General features: G+C 36.4%; 4 protein-coding genes across 10 annotated transcripts; 3 read left to right on the top strand and 1 right to left on the bottom strand.

Moving 5' to 3' along the window:
- Positions 1-24: 24 nt before the first annotated feature.
- Positions 25-2,931, bottom strand: AT3G01516 (uncharacterized protein). Of its 2 annotated transcripts, NM_001337345.1 has the most exons (2): positions 2,501-2,931; positions 25-836 (listed from the first exon to the last, which is right to left on the bottom strand). In NM_001337345.1, exon 2 carries the CDS (start codon positions 817-819, stop codon positions 256-258), a length of 564 nt encoding a protein of 187 aa, NP_001319442.1. In that variant the 5' UTR covers positions 820-836; positions 2,501-2,931; the 3' UTR covers positions 25-255. The 2 variants fall into 2 exon arrangements, with proteins under 2 accessions (NP_001319442.1, NP_683522.1); NM_148680.4 differs by lacking the exon at positions 2,501-2,931 and having other exon boundaries at positions 159-1,749.
- Positions 2,932-5,490: 2,559 nt separating this feature from the next.
- Positions 5,491-6,358, top strand: AT3G01513 (uncharacterized protein). The gene has a single exon (NM_148679.3). The coding sequence runs from the start codon at positions 5,527-5,529 to the stop codon at positions 6,175-6,177; it is 651 nt and encodes a 216-aa protein (NP_683521.1). The 5' UTR covers positions 5,491-5,526; the 3' UTR covers positions 6,178-6,358.
- Positions 6,359-6,434: 76 nt separating this feature from the next.
- Positions 6,435-9,923, top strand: LSF1. 3 transcript variants are annotated; one of them, NM_001337344.1, is made up of 10 exons: positions 6,435-6,877; positions 6,965-7,071; positions 7,218-7,693; positions 7,794-7,862; positions 7,958-8,079; positions 8,171-8,386; positions 8,491-8,596; positions 8,709-8,821; positions 8,997-9,141; positions 9,268-9,578. In NM_001337344.1, exons 3-10 carry the CDS (start codon positions 7,238-7,240, stop codon positions 9,388-9,390), a joined length of 1,350 nt encoding a protein of 449 aa, NP_001325424.1. In that variant the 5' UTR covers positions 6,435-6,877; positions 6,965-7,071; positions 7,218-7,237; the 3' UTR covers positions 9,391-9,578. The 3 variants fall into 3 exon arrangements, with proteins under 3 accessions (NP_001325424.1, NP_566139.1, NP_001325425.1); NM_111017.3 differs by having other exon boundaries at positions 6,503-6,877; positions 7,234-7,693; positions 9,268-9,923; NM_001337343.1 differs by lacking the exon at positions 6,435-6,877 and having other exon boundaries at positions 6,934-7,071; positions 9,268-9,592.
- CA1 (carbonic anhydrase 1) lies at positions 9,581-13,819 on the top strand. Of its 4 annotated transcripts, none has more exons than NM_111016.4 (10): positions 10,085-10,593; positions 11,520-11,581; positions 11,740-11,889; positions 11,990-12,038; positions 12,147-12,263; positions 12,404-12,457; positions 12,551-12,636; positions 12,734-12,839; positions 12,908-13,066; positions 13,354-13,819. In NM_111016.4, exons 1-10 carry the CDS (start codon positions 10,372-10,374, stop codon positions 13,390-13,392), a joined length of 1,044 nt encoding a protein of 347 aa, NP_186799.2. In that variant the 5' UTR covers positions 10,085-10,371; the 3' UTR covers positions 13,393-13,819. The 4 variants fall into 4 exon arrangements, with proteins under 4 accessions (NP_850491.1, NP_186799.2, NP_850490.1 ...); NM_180159.2 differs by having other exon boundaries at positions 10,271-10,593; positions 11,522-11,581; positions 13,354-13,521; NM_180160.4 differs by having other exon boundaries at positions 9,581-10,593; positions 12,908-13,521.
- Positions 13,820-14,512: the final 693 nt, after the last annotated feature.

The raw sequence follows: 14,512 nt of genomic DNA, 5'->3' as shown, positions 1-14,512 counted from the left end.
TAACAAGGGCCCAAATGTATATTAGCCCATTTCTATAATATAATGTACTCTCTTATTTCACAAATACTTTTTGTTTCCTTAATCCTTATGAGTTACATGTTGCACTAAAACCTCTATAAATTAATACTTGTGTAATCTTTTTTTTTTTTTCTATGCATACTTGTGGAATCTTACTTGCTGCACTAAAGAATTTCACAAAATCTATTTTTAGTTTTGGTAATCATATACGCCTAATAATTAAAAGTTCATCTATTATCATTGATGAATGCCAGTGAAGGAGACTCTACCAAAGCCAAGATGCCCAATCTGATACAACTCTAACCAAACTCTCTCTGCTTCCACTCTCGCACTTATTCTCGTCTCTTCCTCTTCTTTTAACGACGCCGTTTTGGCTTCCTCTTTGGTCAAACTCCCGTCTCTTTCCACCACAAACCGATGGTCATCGAACTCTCCATCTCCATCTCCGCCACCGCAACATCCACCACTCACCATCTCGGCCGACCTCCTGTGGTGGTGATGGTGATGAAACCGATCCTCACGGTTGATTTTCTTCATCCGCTTCTTACTCGGGCCACCACGGCCGATACATTTCCGGCCTATCATCCACGGGACCTTAACAAAGGCGAGAGTGAAGATGTTCACCACGGCGCAGGGACAACAGCAGAGCGCCACGCAGTCAGCGATCGCCGCCGCCGCCCAAGACCGGCACCTTTTCCCGGAGCATCTGGCTCTCGGCTCTTCATCGGCTCCTTGACTCCAGTGGGATCCACTCTGGTCTTTACGTGAAACTCGATGCGACTTTTGGTTTTCCTCCTCCATTTTAAAATTTTATATACCTGCCAAAAAAATAGAGAAAGAGAACAAAGCTTACTAACTTATATAAATACATCACACTCCTATATGCATTCACATATACAGATTTTTGTCCATATATATATGTAACATGTTGATGGTAAAAAGAGAGATATATAGGAAACAGCAACCAAGATTTTTCCCATGCACTTTAACTTATTGACCAGACAGTTTCAGGTGCATTCAAACCCCACTCACGCTCCCACTTTGGCGCGTGTAAACCACATACGCTGACTCACGTTTTTCGAATTTTTTTTGCGTCGACTAGAATTTTGTCCTAGTGCTTTTTTATGTCCCAATGTCACGATTTTGTCTATTTCAATTTTCAAATTGAGATTGGTTTGATCAGGTGGCGAATGAGAGGATTTGAACGAGCGCGTGGGATATGAATCTGAATCTTTTTTGTTGGCTAGGGGAATTAATATTATTTTTAGTGGAGTTTTGCATATTTTATTTTTGGCTCTTTATGGTAAAATCTGATGGTAACGTACATTTTTTTATTTTACATAGTCCCTCCCTATAGCTTTTTTCAAAACTTTAATTTTCAGCCTAAAATTTAAGGCTACAAGAGTAAAAGAAAACTTGTAATAAAATTAAGAGACGGTCTTATTGTTAAAATAATGAGATATCAGTGAGATAACGTGGACTATAGTGCGGGAGATCATATATCTCACATGGGTTTGCCGGGTCTTAGCATGGCCCAATTACGTGGCCCATTACAAATCTACAGCTAAATAATATACAATGCAAAACAAAACAAAAATATTTTTAAAAATATATATTATTTTATTGTTATTAATTAATGTGACAAAAGAAACAAGGTCTACAATAGTAATAATAATCTAGTAGGATTCCCTAGGATTTTAAAACGATTAGATTTGTAATAATGATTTTTCTTTTATTTGTCAAAACATTGTAATGATTTATAATATGTGACAGCATTAACAAGAAGAATAAGTATTTTGAAAATATATATAAAACGGTTTATTTTTCGATATGTTACTAACAAAAAGAAATTTAAGGGTAAACGTACGATTGACCCTTTTTCACTTGTATAAGGTAATCGTACACATTAAAGCCTAGTCAAAATTCAAATTTTGATCTGCGTTGTAGAATTAATAAGACTGACGTATGTATATAGTACGAAGCCAATACAGTTTGTATATATATATATAGATAGATATATATCGTCATTTTGTTTTGTCGAAGGAGAACTTGATGCAAAAATCAACATTGACACACCGGACAAACGTAAGATAGTGCACACTATATATTCTGTGTAGTCTATATAAAGAAAAAAAAACACAAACTGCCCATTTGATTTATGGTGAGACACTCTTATGCATAGCTAGATGAAACACTATATGTTTAACTAGGTGTAACATATAACAAAACGTGTAATATGTAAGTTTGAACCCGAAAATTATCATAAATCTTATTCTTATAAATTGAAACGCCTATTTAACGGAGAATTCAAAATGTATTTTGTGCAACTACTAACTAAACTAGATTATCTATCAAAGTTTAGTTATAAATATATATATATATATAAAAAAGTCTCAAAAAAAATCATCCATTTTAGCATTTAAATATGATAAGGATCTAAGCGAGACAACAAGCAATGGAGAATGATCAAATGGTTACATACCTTTGTTTTCTTGTCGACTAATTAATTAACCTACTCAAAAGCCACAGATCCTGTATTCCTTTTTGAAACTCTTCTCTGCATGGAGAGAACAACAACAAAAACCCAGATTTGTTATCGTGGTCTATAGTAAAAGTTTCTGTTTTAAATTGATGTTCTAATGAGCTTGAGAAGAGAAAGAGAAGAAGAAGCTCGTAACAACCAAAAAGATCAAGAAAGAAGAAGAAGAAGAAGAAGAAGAAAGATGTGATCTGATCTATAAATACACATTATATTATATCTTCGATTAATTAGAGCTTCTCTTTTCTATGTTTATCTTTTGAAAATCATTTCTCTCTCTCTCTCTCTGGTCTCATGAGCATACACTATACAGACTAATATGTATAATGGTCTGACATGAATATTTTAATCCAGTTAGAGCAGCTACAAAAGCTCTCTTAAAGCATCAATATTCTACACATATGAACATATACCTATATATCATGTGAATTTAGTAGATAAATATCCTCCGAAAGATAAAAATTATTATTTTTTTAAGTACAACTAATGAGTAGTAATTTTATGAAATTTACAGTTAAAATTTCTTAAACAATTCAGATTAAAATCCTCAAGTGGGTACCGGGTATAAAACAATACAAAATTACATAATACAGTAATTAGTTGGAAACGGGTTTACAGGAAATATCGTAACTTTGTGTTTGATGAGTCCCGAAGACAGAGAGAATCAACTTATGGGAACTCGGCCCCTGATCATGTGCATTCCTATGCAATTCGTTCTTTATTCTTTTTTTTTTTTTTTTCTATATAAACAATTGATAAACGAACTAAAAGACCCCCTCTTTTGAACAATTTACAATTTATAGTAACATGACACTCCAAATTACTCTCTTTAAATTAGTCTCATATATAGTAAAAACTGAACTTTATGTGAGCCACTTGGATATTTTTATATGTAGAATGATCATATATGTCAACGAGATTAGTAGGAGTATTTAGGAGTTCTAAAAATTTAATATGGATTTTATGTACTTGCGCATAACTTTACGTAGACTAAATAAACAGTTTCTCAAATTAACTGTATTATTTGTCGTGGTTTTCAAAATCTGTAATAAGCAGCGGCGTTGACGCCTTTTTCCCTCTTATGTTTGCTGCCTTTAGAAGCACTTTGCTTGAGCCCATGCACGTGCGATGCTGCGAAGAATCACGTGCGCCGGGCTCAAAGGCCGCCACGTCGATGCTCCTCTTTAATTCTTTAGGTAACAAAGTTTTCACCGTCCAACTGTCAGTATGTCAGTGACACGTACGCACACACCCAACGGTCTTCTTGCAACAAGAGTCGCGTTCTCATTCTGCTGCGTTTGCGTCACTGACCGCAATATCTTCTTCCGTTTTGGACACAGAGTATGTAATGTAATGACACGTTCTCCTTTTTTGGTTGACTTTAAGAAGTCAACGGCGTTAGCTGTACGTGTGTTGTGGACCGCATTTGGATAACCCGTAATACAAGTAATTTTATTAATCACGGACAATATACTATAATGCAACTAGTCGATCTTTGTCAAATTACTGGTTTTGATATGTGTGACACTAATATGTTCATAACTTCATATATACGCGTTCCACGGCCGGTGACGGACTCCATTATGAATATTCTTCTTAAATTTAAACTTATATGCATTGGACCAGAAGATGCATGTTGACAAAAGAAAGTGATCAGAAAGCATAGAAGAGACCAAATAAGTTGGTTTAGTCGAATACGTATTCAATTCATGTTAAAAAAAAAAATCAAATATACAAATATAATCATTGTCATGATTAATCACACATGAGAAAATTGATATTTGATAGCACAAAACATCCCCATTTCTGCATTTCTGGTTTTTGTTGGTTCTTCTGTTAAACTCTTAATGCTTAAAGCAAATATGGAGATGTTGATCTGATTTAATTAGTAGTAACCCGAAACTGCGAAGAATTAGCTCCGGAGAAGGCCGGCCCTGAATTTGGGCAAATTTGGGCTTGATTAGGCTACAAATAGTATGTTCAAACTCGAACTGAAAACATTAATTAGACTCTATTAAAAAATGACTATGGTTAAGCTGCCAACTCATTGCTCCACATGAAATTGAGAAATGTAACATGGAGATCGATCTTTATATAATATTTAGTGATAATTAAAAGAAGCAATCTTTGGATTATTCTTCGAAGAATATGACAGATTACAATTCCAACAGCAATGTTTAATTTATATGGCAGAACATGCCAATATGGACTTCAATGTTGCTATTCGTTGGGAAATGGATATTGGCATGTGGTACAATTATTTAATCATGCTTGTTTCTATGCCTAATTTTATCAAATAAGAATGTTAATTTGGCCTTGAGTCATTTGTCAGGGAGATTTTAGTGCCGACGGGTTCAAAAGACAATATGTTTATTGCAAAGTTGTTATAGCAAGGTTCGGAAAAGTCATTTATAAATTCGCTAAAAGTTGCGTTTGATTAAATTATGCTTATTTTGTTTAATCTTAGAGGATAACAACTATTGGACTCCTAGTGAAAGTGAAACATATGATAACTAATTTATTTTAGTTATTTTGACTAATCATTTGTTTGTAACTGTTAAACTTGGAAATTATTCAGCAAAAAAACATTTCTTGTATTTGCAAAGTCACAGAATATGATGAATAGGTTTTATTATAATAGAATAAATCACGAGTTCACACAATTCTTTAAAGAATTACAGAAATCGTAAAATGATTATGCCAAATCTGATTTCACGTCTAACATATTTGGTTGGTTGATAAGAATAAAATCATACTTTAGGTTACCCCCTCATCGTCAGCATTGACGTTTATAATTTCAATATTCTCATAAACAAATACCTCGAAAGCGACCACGTTTTATCGCCTAGTATTGACGAACAAGCTAACTAAACCACTCCCACATGTTACATGTAATGACATTATATATACAGACACATAGACACAGCAAGTTTACAGGGACGCGAATCGTAAACAAGACGTAAAAAACAATGCAGGATTTTTCTTCAACGGTGTCGTATAGCCCAAGCTTCAGTTACTACGCTTCCGGTGAATTCGCCGCCGCTGCAGTTAAAGTTTCCCGCGAAAACGAAAGCTACAATATCAGAGATCATGAGTCCGTTAAAGTCAACTCCGTCAATGACGAAGACGTTGACTTCGAGTTTGAAACGTCGCCGTTACATGAAGAAACCTTCGTCCACTTCCCGACGTTCAAAACCAACGTCGTTTCCACTACTAACAAGACAGACAAAGAAGCCGCCGCTGAAAAAATATCGGAGCGTTTCCCCGGAAATTGTCTGTGGAGTCCACTCAGATCTCCGGCTGCTTCGAAACACTCAGAATCATCTACTAGCACACCGAAACGGTGCCGTTTGAAGAAATTTCTAACGAGAAGTCATAGCGACGGTGGTGTTTTGCCCTCAAGTGCATCAAAACGGTGCTATACTTTTAAGGATCTTAAGCGGAGGAGCCACAGCGACGGCGGCGGCGACACCAGTAAGAGGAGCTCGCCGACCGTGAAAGTTAAGAACAAAACGGTGTCGTATAAGGTCGGGGAAGGTGACAAGAGAAGAAAATCTTATTTGCCTTACCGGCAAGATTTGATCGGAGTTTTCGCCGTGATTAGAGGGTTACGTCGTTAATTGAAGCTCAATTAATTTGTATAGTTTTACACAACTGGACAAAAAATTACTATAATAGCAATTAGGTACTTGTTTAAATATTGTATTTATAAATATTTCCATGTAACTTTTGTTTCGTGTATTGAAGTCCAATTCAATGCGTTGACTCAAAGGAACGTTTGATATTTTTTTTTTCCATTTTTTTTTTCTCACTGAGAGGAAAAGACACGTGTCATGTGTTGATAAAAAGGAAATTAGATACTTCCACGAGAAAGCGGGACCTACGTGAAGACACGTGGACCACTAATTTCTTTCTTACCTTCCTCTGCCGCCTCGTTTTCTGCTCACAGTTCCAACTTCTTCCATACACACACATTCTCGGAAAAATCTCTATTGGATCGGTTTAATGGCGTTTCTTCAACAAATCTCCGGTTTAGGAGCTCTCGAACGATCTTGTCCGTCAATTATGATCGGATCTTCATTCCGGAGCGGTAATGGCCGTGTATTCGACGGAAGAGGAATTGCGTACTTGGGTTCGAGGGAAAAGTTCGGATTCAACAGACGAAGAAGAGTCGTTCTTAGAGTTGTTGCGATGTCGTCTTCTTCTACTCCGTTCAAAATGAATTTGAATGAGTATATGGTCACTCTCGAGAAGCCCCTCGGGATTCGCTTCGCACTTTCAGCAGATGGCAAGATCTTCGTCCACGCCATCAAAAAAGGGGTATTCTCCGATCCTTAGAATGTCATGTGGAAGTAGTAGTAATCTCAGGAGTTTTGAAAAGTTATTAACTTTTTTGTTTGTTTGTAGAGCAATGCGGAGAAGGCGAGAATCATCATGGTAGGAGATACACTCAAGAAGGCTAGTGATTCTTCTGGTGGTACTCTTGTGGAAATCAAGGATTTTGGTGATACCAAGTAAGAATTGTACAGTACTAGGCTTCTATATAACTTGTTAATGTTGTTAACTAAACATTGCTGGTGACTAGTTAACATGGGAAGATTTAGCATGGAAACACTTTGCATATCAGTGTTTTTGAAATTTTCTTTTTTATTTCTTCCAGTTTTTGATTTATTCAGGAAGATGCTGGTAGAGAAAACTGGATCCTTTAGCCTTGTTCTTGAAAGACCATTCTCTCCCTTTCCCATTCAGTATCTGCTTCATTTGAGCGACCTTGATTTGCTCTATAACAGAGGGCGTGTGTCTTTTGTTACTTGGAACAAAAACCTCTTATCATCGAATCTCAGAGCATCATCACAAGGCAGTGGTAACTCTGGCTATGCTGCGTTTTCCTCCAAATTCTTTACTCCTCAGGGATGGAAACTTTTGAATAGACAGAGCAATTCCTTTCAGTCAGGGACTAAGAAGAACATTCTTTCTCCACCTATCAGTCCACTGGTCTCTGTCTTTTCAGAAGATGTTCCTGGAGATGGGGAATGGGGTTATGGGAATTTCCCTTTAGAGGAATACATCAAAGCCCTTGACCGTTCTAAAGGAGAGCTTTCTTATAACCATGCTCTTGGAATGCGCTACAGTAAGGTCTGAAATTTGTCTCTTTTTCCCGATTACTCTTGTTTCATGATTCTCTCTGTCTCTTCAATCTCTCAAACACCATTCTTCTCTTGTTGCCTTTTTTCAGATTACAGAGCAAATATATGTTGGCTCTTGCATACAAACAGAAGAGGATGTGGAAAACTTGTCGGAAGCTGTGAGTCTTTTATATGACTTATATTACCTACCTATGGTATGCAAATGATAGAATTGAAAGTATGGTTTTAACTGGCCATACTTTTCTTTCTACAGGGAATTACTGCCATACTAAATTTCCAAGGTGGAACTGAAGCTCAAAACTGGGGGATCGATTCACAAAGTATCAATGATGCATGCCAGAAATCTGAAGTCTTAATGATCAACTACCCTATAAAGTATGCAAAGTCATATCGCCTTGAGGCACATTATGTGCGTTCATGCTTTCATTTCCTACCGCTCTAATCAGTTTTGATATTTTGGTGCCAGGGATGCAGATTCCTTTGATCTTAGGAAGAAGCTACCACTTTGTGTTGGGCTCTTACTACGGTTACTGAAAAAGAACCATCGTGTCTTTGTAACTTGTACCACTGGTTTTGACCGGTCATCCGCTTGTGTGATTGCTTATCTGCACTGGATGACTGATACCTCTCTTCATGCTGCTTATAGTTTCGTTACTGGATTGCACGCTTGCAAACCTGACAGGTTTTTATCCATCTTATCTCTGTCTTGACCATTAACCTGCAGACCATGGATAGCTTTTCTGTTTTAATGAAAACATCAGACAAGTTATATGTATTTTTTCACAGACCTGCAATTGCTTGGGCAACATGGGATCTTATCGCTATGGTGGACGATGGCAAACATGATGGGACTCCAACACACTCTGTAACCTTTGTGTGGAATGGACATGAGGTGACTGTTGCTTCACATGCTTTTATTACTTTGCTGCAATTCTTTATGGAACTCGTGATCTGTAGGGTTGAGCAACTAGCCTCTGTGTTTTAAGTTACACCTTGGTTTACAGGGGGAGGAGGTATTGTTGGTTGGGGATTTCACAGGAAATTGGAAAGAACCGATAAAAGCAACGCACAAAGGCGGTCCACGTTTTGAAACTGAAGTTAGACTTACACAGGGAAAGTAAGTCATGCTTCTTTTACCTTTCCCGTTGATGCTTTTTTTAAGGTTCAACAGTAAAACGTCTCATAATCTTCCCTGCATGTTAATTGTGACTTTTGAGGGATTGCAAACTGCAAAGAAACTTATGAAAATGCATTTGTGTCATATAACTTGGTGATTATTGACAATGTGGCAGATACTACTACAAGTACATAATCAACGGTGATTGGAGGCATTCAGCAACTTCACCAACGGAAAGAGATGACCGAGGAAACACGAACAATATAATTGTAGTTGGTGATGTTGCTAACGTCAGGCCTACAATTCAACAACCAAGAAAGGTTACTCCTACTATGCAGTAGTCTCTTCTTCATACAATAGGAAAAGCTTGAATAAGATGTTCCACGTTATATTTGCCTGATTGGTTCAAGACATAAACCTGAAGCAACTTGTACAATGTTTTGCAGGATGCAAATATCATAAAGGTGATCGAGAGAGTGTTAACAGAGAGCGAAAGATTTAGGCTGGCGAAAGCAGCTCGGTGTATCGCATTCTCAGTTTGTCCAATAAGACTATGCCCAAAGTCGTAGAAGTTTTGTTTTGGCATAAGTTAAAATGTTACATCCATTCTTCTGTCTCTATCCATTCCTCGAGGTACTTAACCCTAATATCGTTGTGAACAACATTGCCACATTCGCGCACTCTATGACAAGAGAATGTTGACATTATGTTGTGTGTTTGCATGAAAAAATGTCGACATAGTTTCGCCGTTGCCCACTTTACATATAAGTCCCAAAACCAACCCTAATGCGTTACTGGTCTCTGTATTTCTTCTTCATTTTCTCTCTCTCTCTCGCTCTCTCCTAACATGTTGAAGAAAATAGAAACTCTGTTATCTAATGTTGCCTATATGATGATTTATGGCCATGGAAGGTCTGAGAGGAGAGACCCTTCTTCTCTATTTTTTTTATTTCCTCTTCATTTTCATGCTAAGAGTTTTCACTGAGTCTGTTGTTTCGTAGAGTAGAACAGTCCATGATCGATGTTAATCCTTTGCATCTTCTAGATTGTGTATACAATAGCAATCTCTGGTCTAGAGAGAGCCTAGAGAAGTATGGATCTTTCTATATGTATACCACAAACAAATGGCCTAACATCTAAAGTGGGTGGTGATTATTTAAGATGAGAGCCTGAGAGGGTAAGTGAAAGAGGCTGATCCTTGTTTTCATGATAAGGGACCTTATCCTCTAAACCTTTCTGAGACCTTTTATTTTTTTATAAAAAAAAGAATTGAAAGAAGAAAAGAGCACGTAAAAGTTTTGAAATCTTGAGCTAATATTCCTCATCCACAAGAAAAGAAGAAAGTTTGTTATTCACCGCAGCTATCGCTTTCGTTATCCTCGTTCCCACAACCTCACCATGACCATGAGACTCCGTTCTTTTAAACTCCCAAATCTTTCAACCAATCCCATTATTCACTTAAGTATATAGTAGCTTCCATAAGAGTCTTAGTTCTAACTATAAATACACATATCTCACTCTCTCTGATCTCCGCTTCTCTTCGCCAACAAATGTCGACCGCTCCTCTCTCCGGCTTCTTTCTCACTTCACTTTCTCCTTCTCAATCTTCTCTCCAGAAACTCTCTCTTCGTACTTCTTCCACCGTCGCTTGCCTCCCACCCGCCTCTTCTTCTTCCTCATCTTCCTCCTCCTCGTCTTCCCGTTCCGTTCCAACGCTTATCCGTAACGAGCCAGTTTTTGCCGCTCCTGCTCCTATCATTGCCCCTTATTGGGTATACATTTTTACATTCATCACTGTTTCTTAACCTACATTATTTCTTACATAACTTACATTGCTGTTTACGTATAATAGGGGTACATTACATAGATAGCAAACTAAAGTTACAGAATTTTAAAATTTGTAAAGATTTTACGAAATTATTATATAGATTCTGCAATTGCCATTTTAGTGATAGGAACAAAAATCTTCTATAGAAACTAGCTTACGAAACTTCCACAAATCTTGGAAACTGTCACATGTGTTTCACATTTCAGTTTTTTTTTCCCTTGGTATTTCCTTATATTATCCTTACTATTATCATCCGTGTTTGACTTTTGGTCTTTAGCGTGGTACTGAAAGAATTACCCAAATTAACAAGAATCAAACTAAAGTTGCTTAATTAGTGAATCACAAGCAAGGGAAGAGTTCATTTTCAATCCTTATTCTATACAGATCTTCAAACTACTTGCTTCGACATCTAGTGAAGTTAAAAACAAATCACCTCGAAATATTAAAAGCGTTGTCTCATTCCTACCCAAGATCCGACATTTTTGAAATTTTGAGAGTTAGAACGTACGTAGGATCCACGTGATAAAAGAAAAGTTGCTAGTAGTAGCTTCAACAAAAACGATTCATGAAACTGAGACGTGTGTGTATGCACATGTACCATATGAGAGCGTGTGGAGCATAGTGGTGATTAAGTCGCCATCTATATTTATTCATTCAACCTACCGATTTGGTTCCTACTAGCGAAAATAAAATCATAATATAAAAGACTATAAAATTGTACTTTATCGTATAATGAAGTTCTGAACAGGTTGATTGTAGTTTCAACATTTAAAACACGTCATGACTCGCTCTCTACTTAATTACGTTCACGACAATAAAATATACTAGTACTCATTTTCTTCTAATTTTATTTGGTCAACCAACTTGCAGAGTGAAGAGATGGGAACCGAAGCATACGACGAGGCTATTGAAGCTCTCAAGAAGCTTCTCATGTAAGTATATACATCTTTTCTATTCGCATGCATACATTAATACATGATTAGATTAATAAAAGCTAAAACATTATTATAAATTAGTAACGGGATTTTTCAATACTACTTAATTCATAATTTTTGTGATTTAACTATAAATGTATATAAACATATGGCAGCGAGAAGGAAGAGCTAAAGACGGTTGCAGCGGCAAAGGTGGAGCAGATCACAGCGGCTCTTCAGACAGGTACTTCATCCGACAAGAAAGCTTTCGACCCCGTCGAAACCATTAAGCAGGGCTTCATCAAATTCAAGAAGGAGAAATACGAGTAATATATATTTCTATTTCATTTGTTTGTTCTTAATTATGTCACCAACTAAAGTGGTCTAGATTAATTAACTGGTTCATATTTATACTTTTATTTGCAGAACCAACCCTGCTTTGTACGGTGAGCTCGCAAAGGGTCAAAGTCCTAAGGTAAATTAAAAATAAAACTAATACTATGTGTATATCATGGTTGCTTATAAATTAAAAATGAAACATTAAGAAAAAGTAATTAACAAAGGTGTGTGAATGGTGGTGCAGTACATGGTGTTTGCTTGTTCAGACTCACGTGTGTGTCCATCACACGTTCTGGACTTTCAGCCAGGAGATGCCTTCGTGGTCCGTAACATAGCCAACATGGTTCCTCCTTTCGACAAGGTTAATAATTTAACACGTCTGTCTCTCTATAGATATAAACTCTTCTATCTTAAACCTTCTGCCTCTTGAGTCTTGACTTTTGTCTTGAGAAGTCGTGACATTCACTTTCTATTTTCATTTTTGGGTTGCTAAATTGGCAGGTCAAATACGGTGGCGTTGGAGCAGCCATTGAATACGCGGTCTTACACCTTAAGGTGAAAATAAAATAAAATAATTAACACCTTAACCAAAAAAAATTATTTATCAAAGTACATGTAATTAATTTTTGAATGAATTTATTACTGTAGGTGGAGAACATTGTGGTGATAGGACACAGTGCATGTGGTGGGATCAAAGGGCTTATGTCTTTCCCCTTAGATGGAAACAACTCCACGTAAAATATCTCTATATCCATTTTATTAAAATTTAATCAATTTTAATAACAGGATTTATTAAATGAGATTAGTAAAAAATATATACGTTAATTGCAGTGACTTCATAGAGGACTGGGTCAAAATCTGTTTACCAGCCAAGTCAAAGGTTATATCAGAACTTGGAGATTCAGCCTTTGAAGATCAATGTGGCCGATGTGAAAGGGTATACAAACACATGTTAGATCGATGAGCTGATCATATATAACAATATAAATGTATTGATAAATGCAGGAGGCGGTGAATGTTTCACTAGCAAACCTATTGACATATCCATTTGTGAGAGAAGGACTTGTGAAGGGAACACTTGCTTTGAAGGGAGGCTACTATGACTTCGTCAAGGGTGCTTTTGAGCTTTGGGGACTTGAATTTGGCCTCTCCGAAACTAGCTCTGTATGAACCAATCCATCATCATCATCATCATCATGACCATCCATCATCATCATCATTATTATCATCGTATATAATATATATCTACCCCATATGTAATTTGTAATGTGCCTTTGACTGTGATGAGTTATCTCTCCCTCTCTACCAACTTTCTTCATATATATAAAACAAAAAGGAAAAGCAGATGATATAGATCTTTCGTGGTTTAATTATGAACAATTGTCTTTATTATTTGTGTATCAAATCGGTTGTATTTATGGTTTGATTTTATTTTCTATGTTGTTTGGTAGGTTAAAGATGTGGCTACCATACTACATTGGAAGCTGTAGGAAACTCTTTGAAGCCTTACCCGATTTCACATTGTCAATTCAATAACACCAAGTTGTTGTTTACATGCAGATCTTGATGAAACTGGTTTTTGATTTTACAGAATTAAAATCTTGGGGGACAGAAATTTGAATAAAAACTAAAAAAAAAAAAATCAAAAAAAAATCATTGAATCGTAAATAAGGATATCCGGGACGGGCGGATCCGGATAATGAAAAAAATGAACCCGGATATCCGGATCCGGTACCATTAACTACATGAAATAAAAAGGCTTGGAAACCCATTTAGCTAAAAGCCCATATATTTAACAAACCAAATATTTTTGATACCCAAGCCCAATTAATTATCACTTGCCGACACAAACACAAAATCATTCTTTGAAGGTCACAAAATCATTTCGATCTCTTCTCGATATCTCACAAACCCTAGAACTCTGGATCTTTTAATTTCTGGGTTCGATACCCAAATCCTTAAAACTGTCGAATTCTGGTACCCGGAACCCGGATATCCCAGTCTAACAGATCCGGATGCGGATAGTGAAACTGTAGATTTGTAGCTTCGTAGTTTTTTGGTCATATAAAATATAAACATCTGAAATTTGTCTGTGTATGTTGCTGTTTAAATTTGTCCGCCTACACATTATGGGCCTAGGCCCAAGTTTGCAATTCTTTATTGTGGCAATTAAATGGTCAGGTTCGGTTTAGGTTTTACATATCCATCATGAAAAAGCACCGTTGAACGGGCTTAAATCTTTGTCCAAGGACGACGTTTATGAATCCGGTATAAATCGATCGAAGAAGATTAAACCCACAAAACGAAAAGGCTAAAGCTTGAGGAAAAAGTAGCAAAGTGACCAAGAGTCCCATGATTTCATGAAGACATGAACTATATATATCTACTCATTGATTTGATAAATACATTATATTTGATGTTACATATTTTTATTTGAGATTTCTAATATATATTTTCAGAATGATAAATTTTATTTTTATATTTATCTTGAACTGATTTTTAAGAGAAAAATACACCGAAAGAAAGCGAAGAGTTAATTGCCTACCAAAAAAAAAGAGAAGAGTTAAAACTTTTTCCTTAAAAAATCTTAAATAAATTGAAAAATAAAAT

Source organism: Arabidopsis thaliana, chromosome 3 (genome assembly GCF_000001735.4).
Source record: "Arabidopsis thaliana chromosome 3, partial sequence".
Taxonomy (NCBI): Eukaryota; Viridiplantae; Streptophyta; class Magnoliopsida; order Brassicales; family Brassicaceae; genus Arabidopsis; species Arabidopsis thaliana.
Note: the sequence above shows the minus strand (reverse complement) of the source record. Positions and strands in the feature narration are given on the sequence as shown.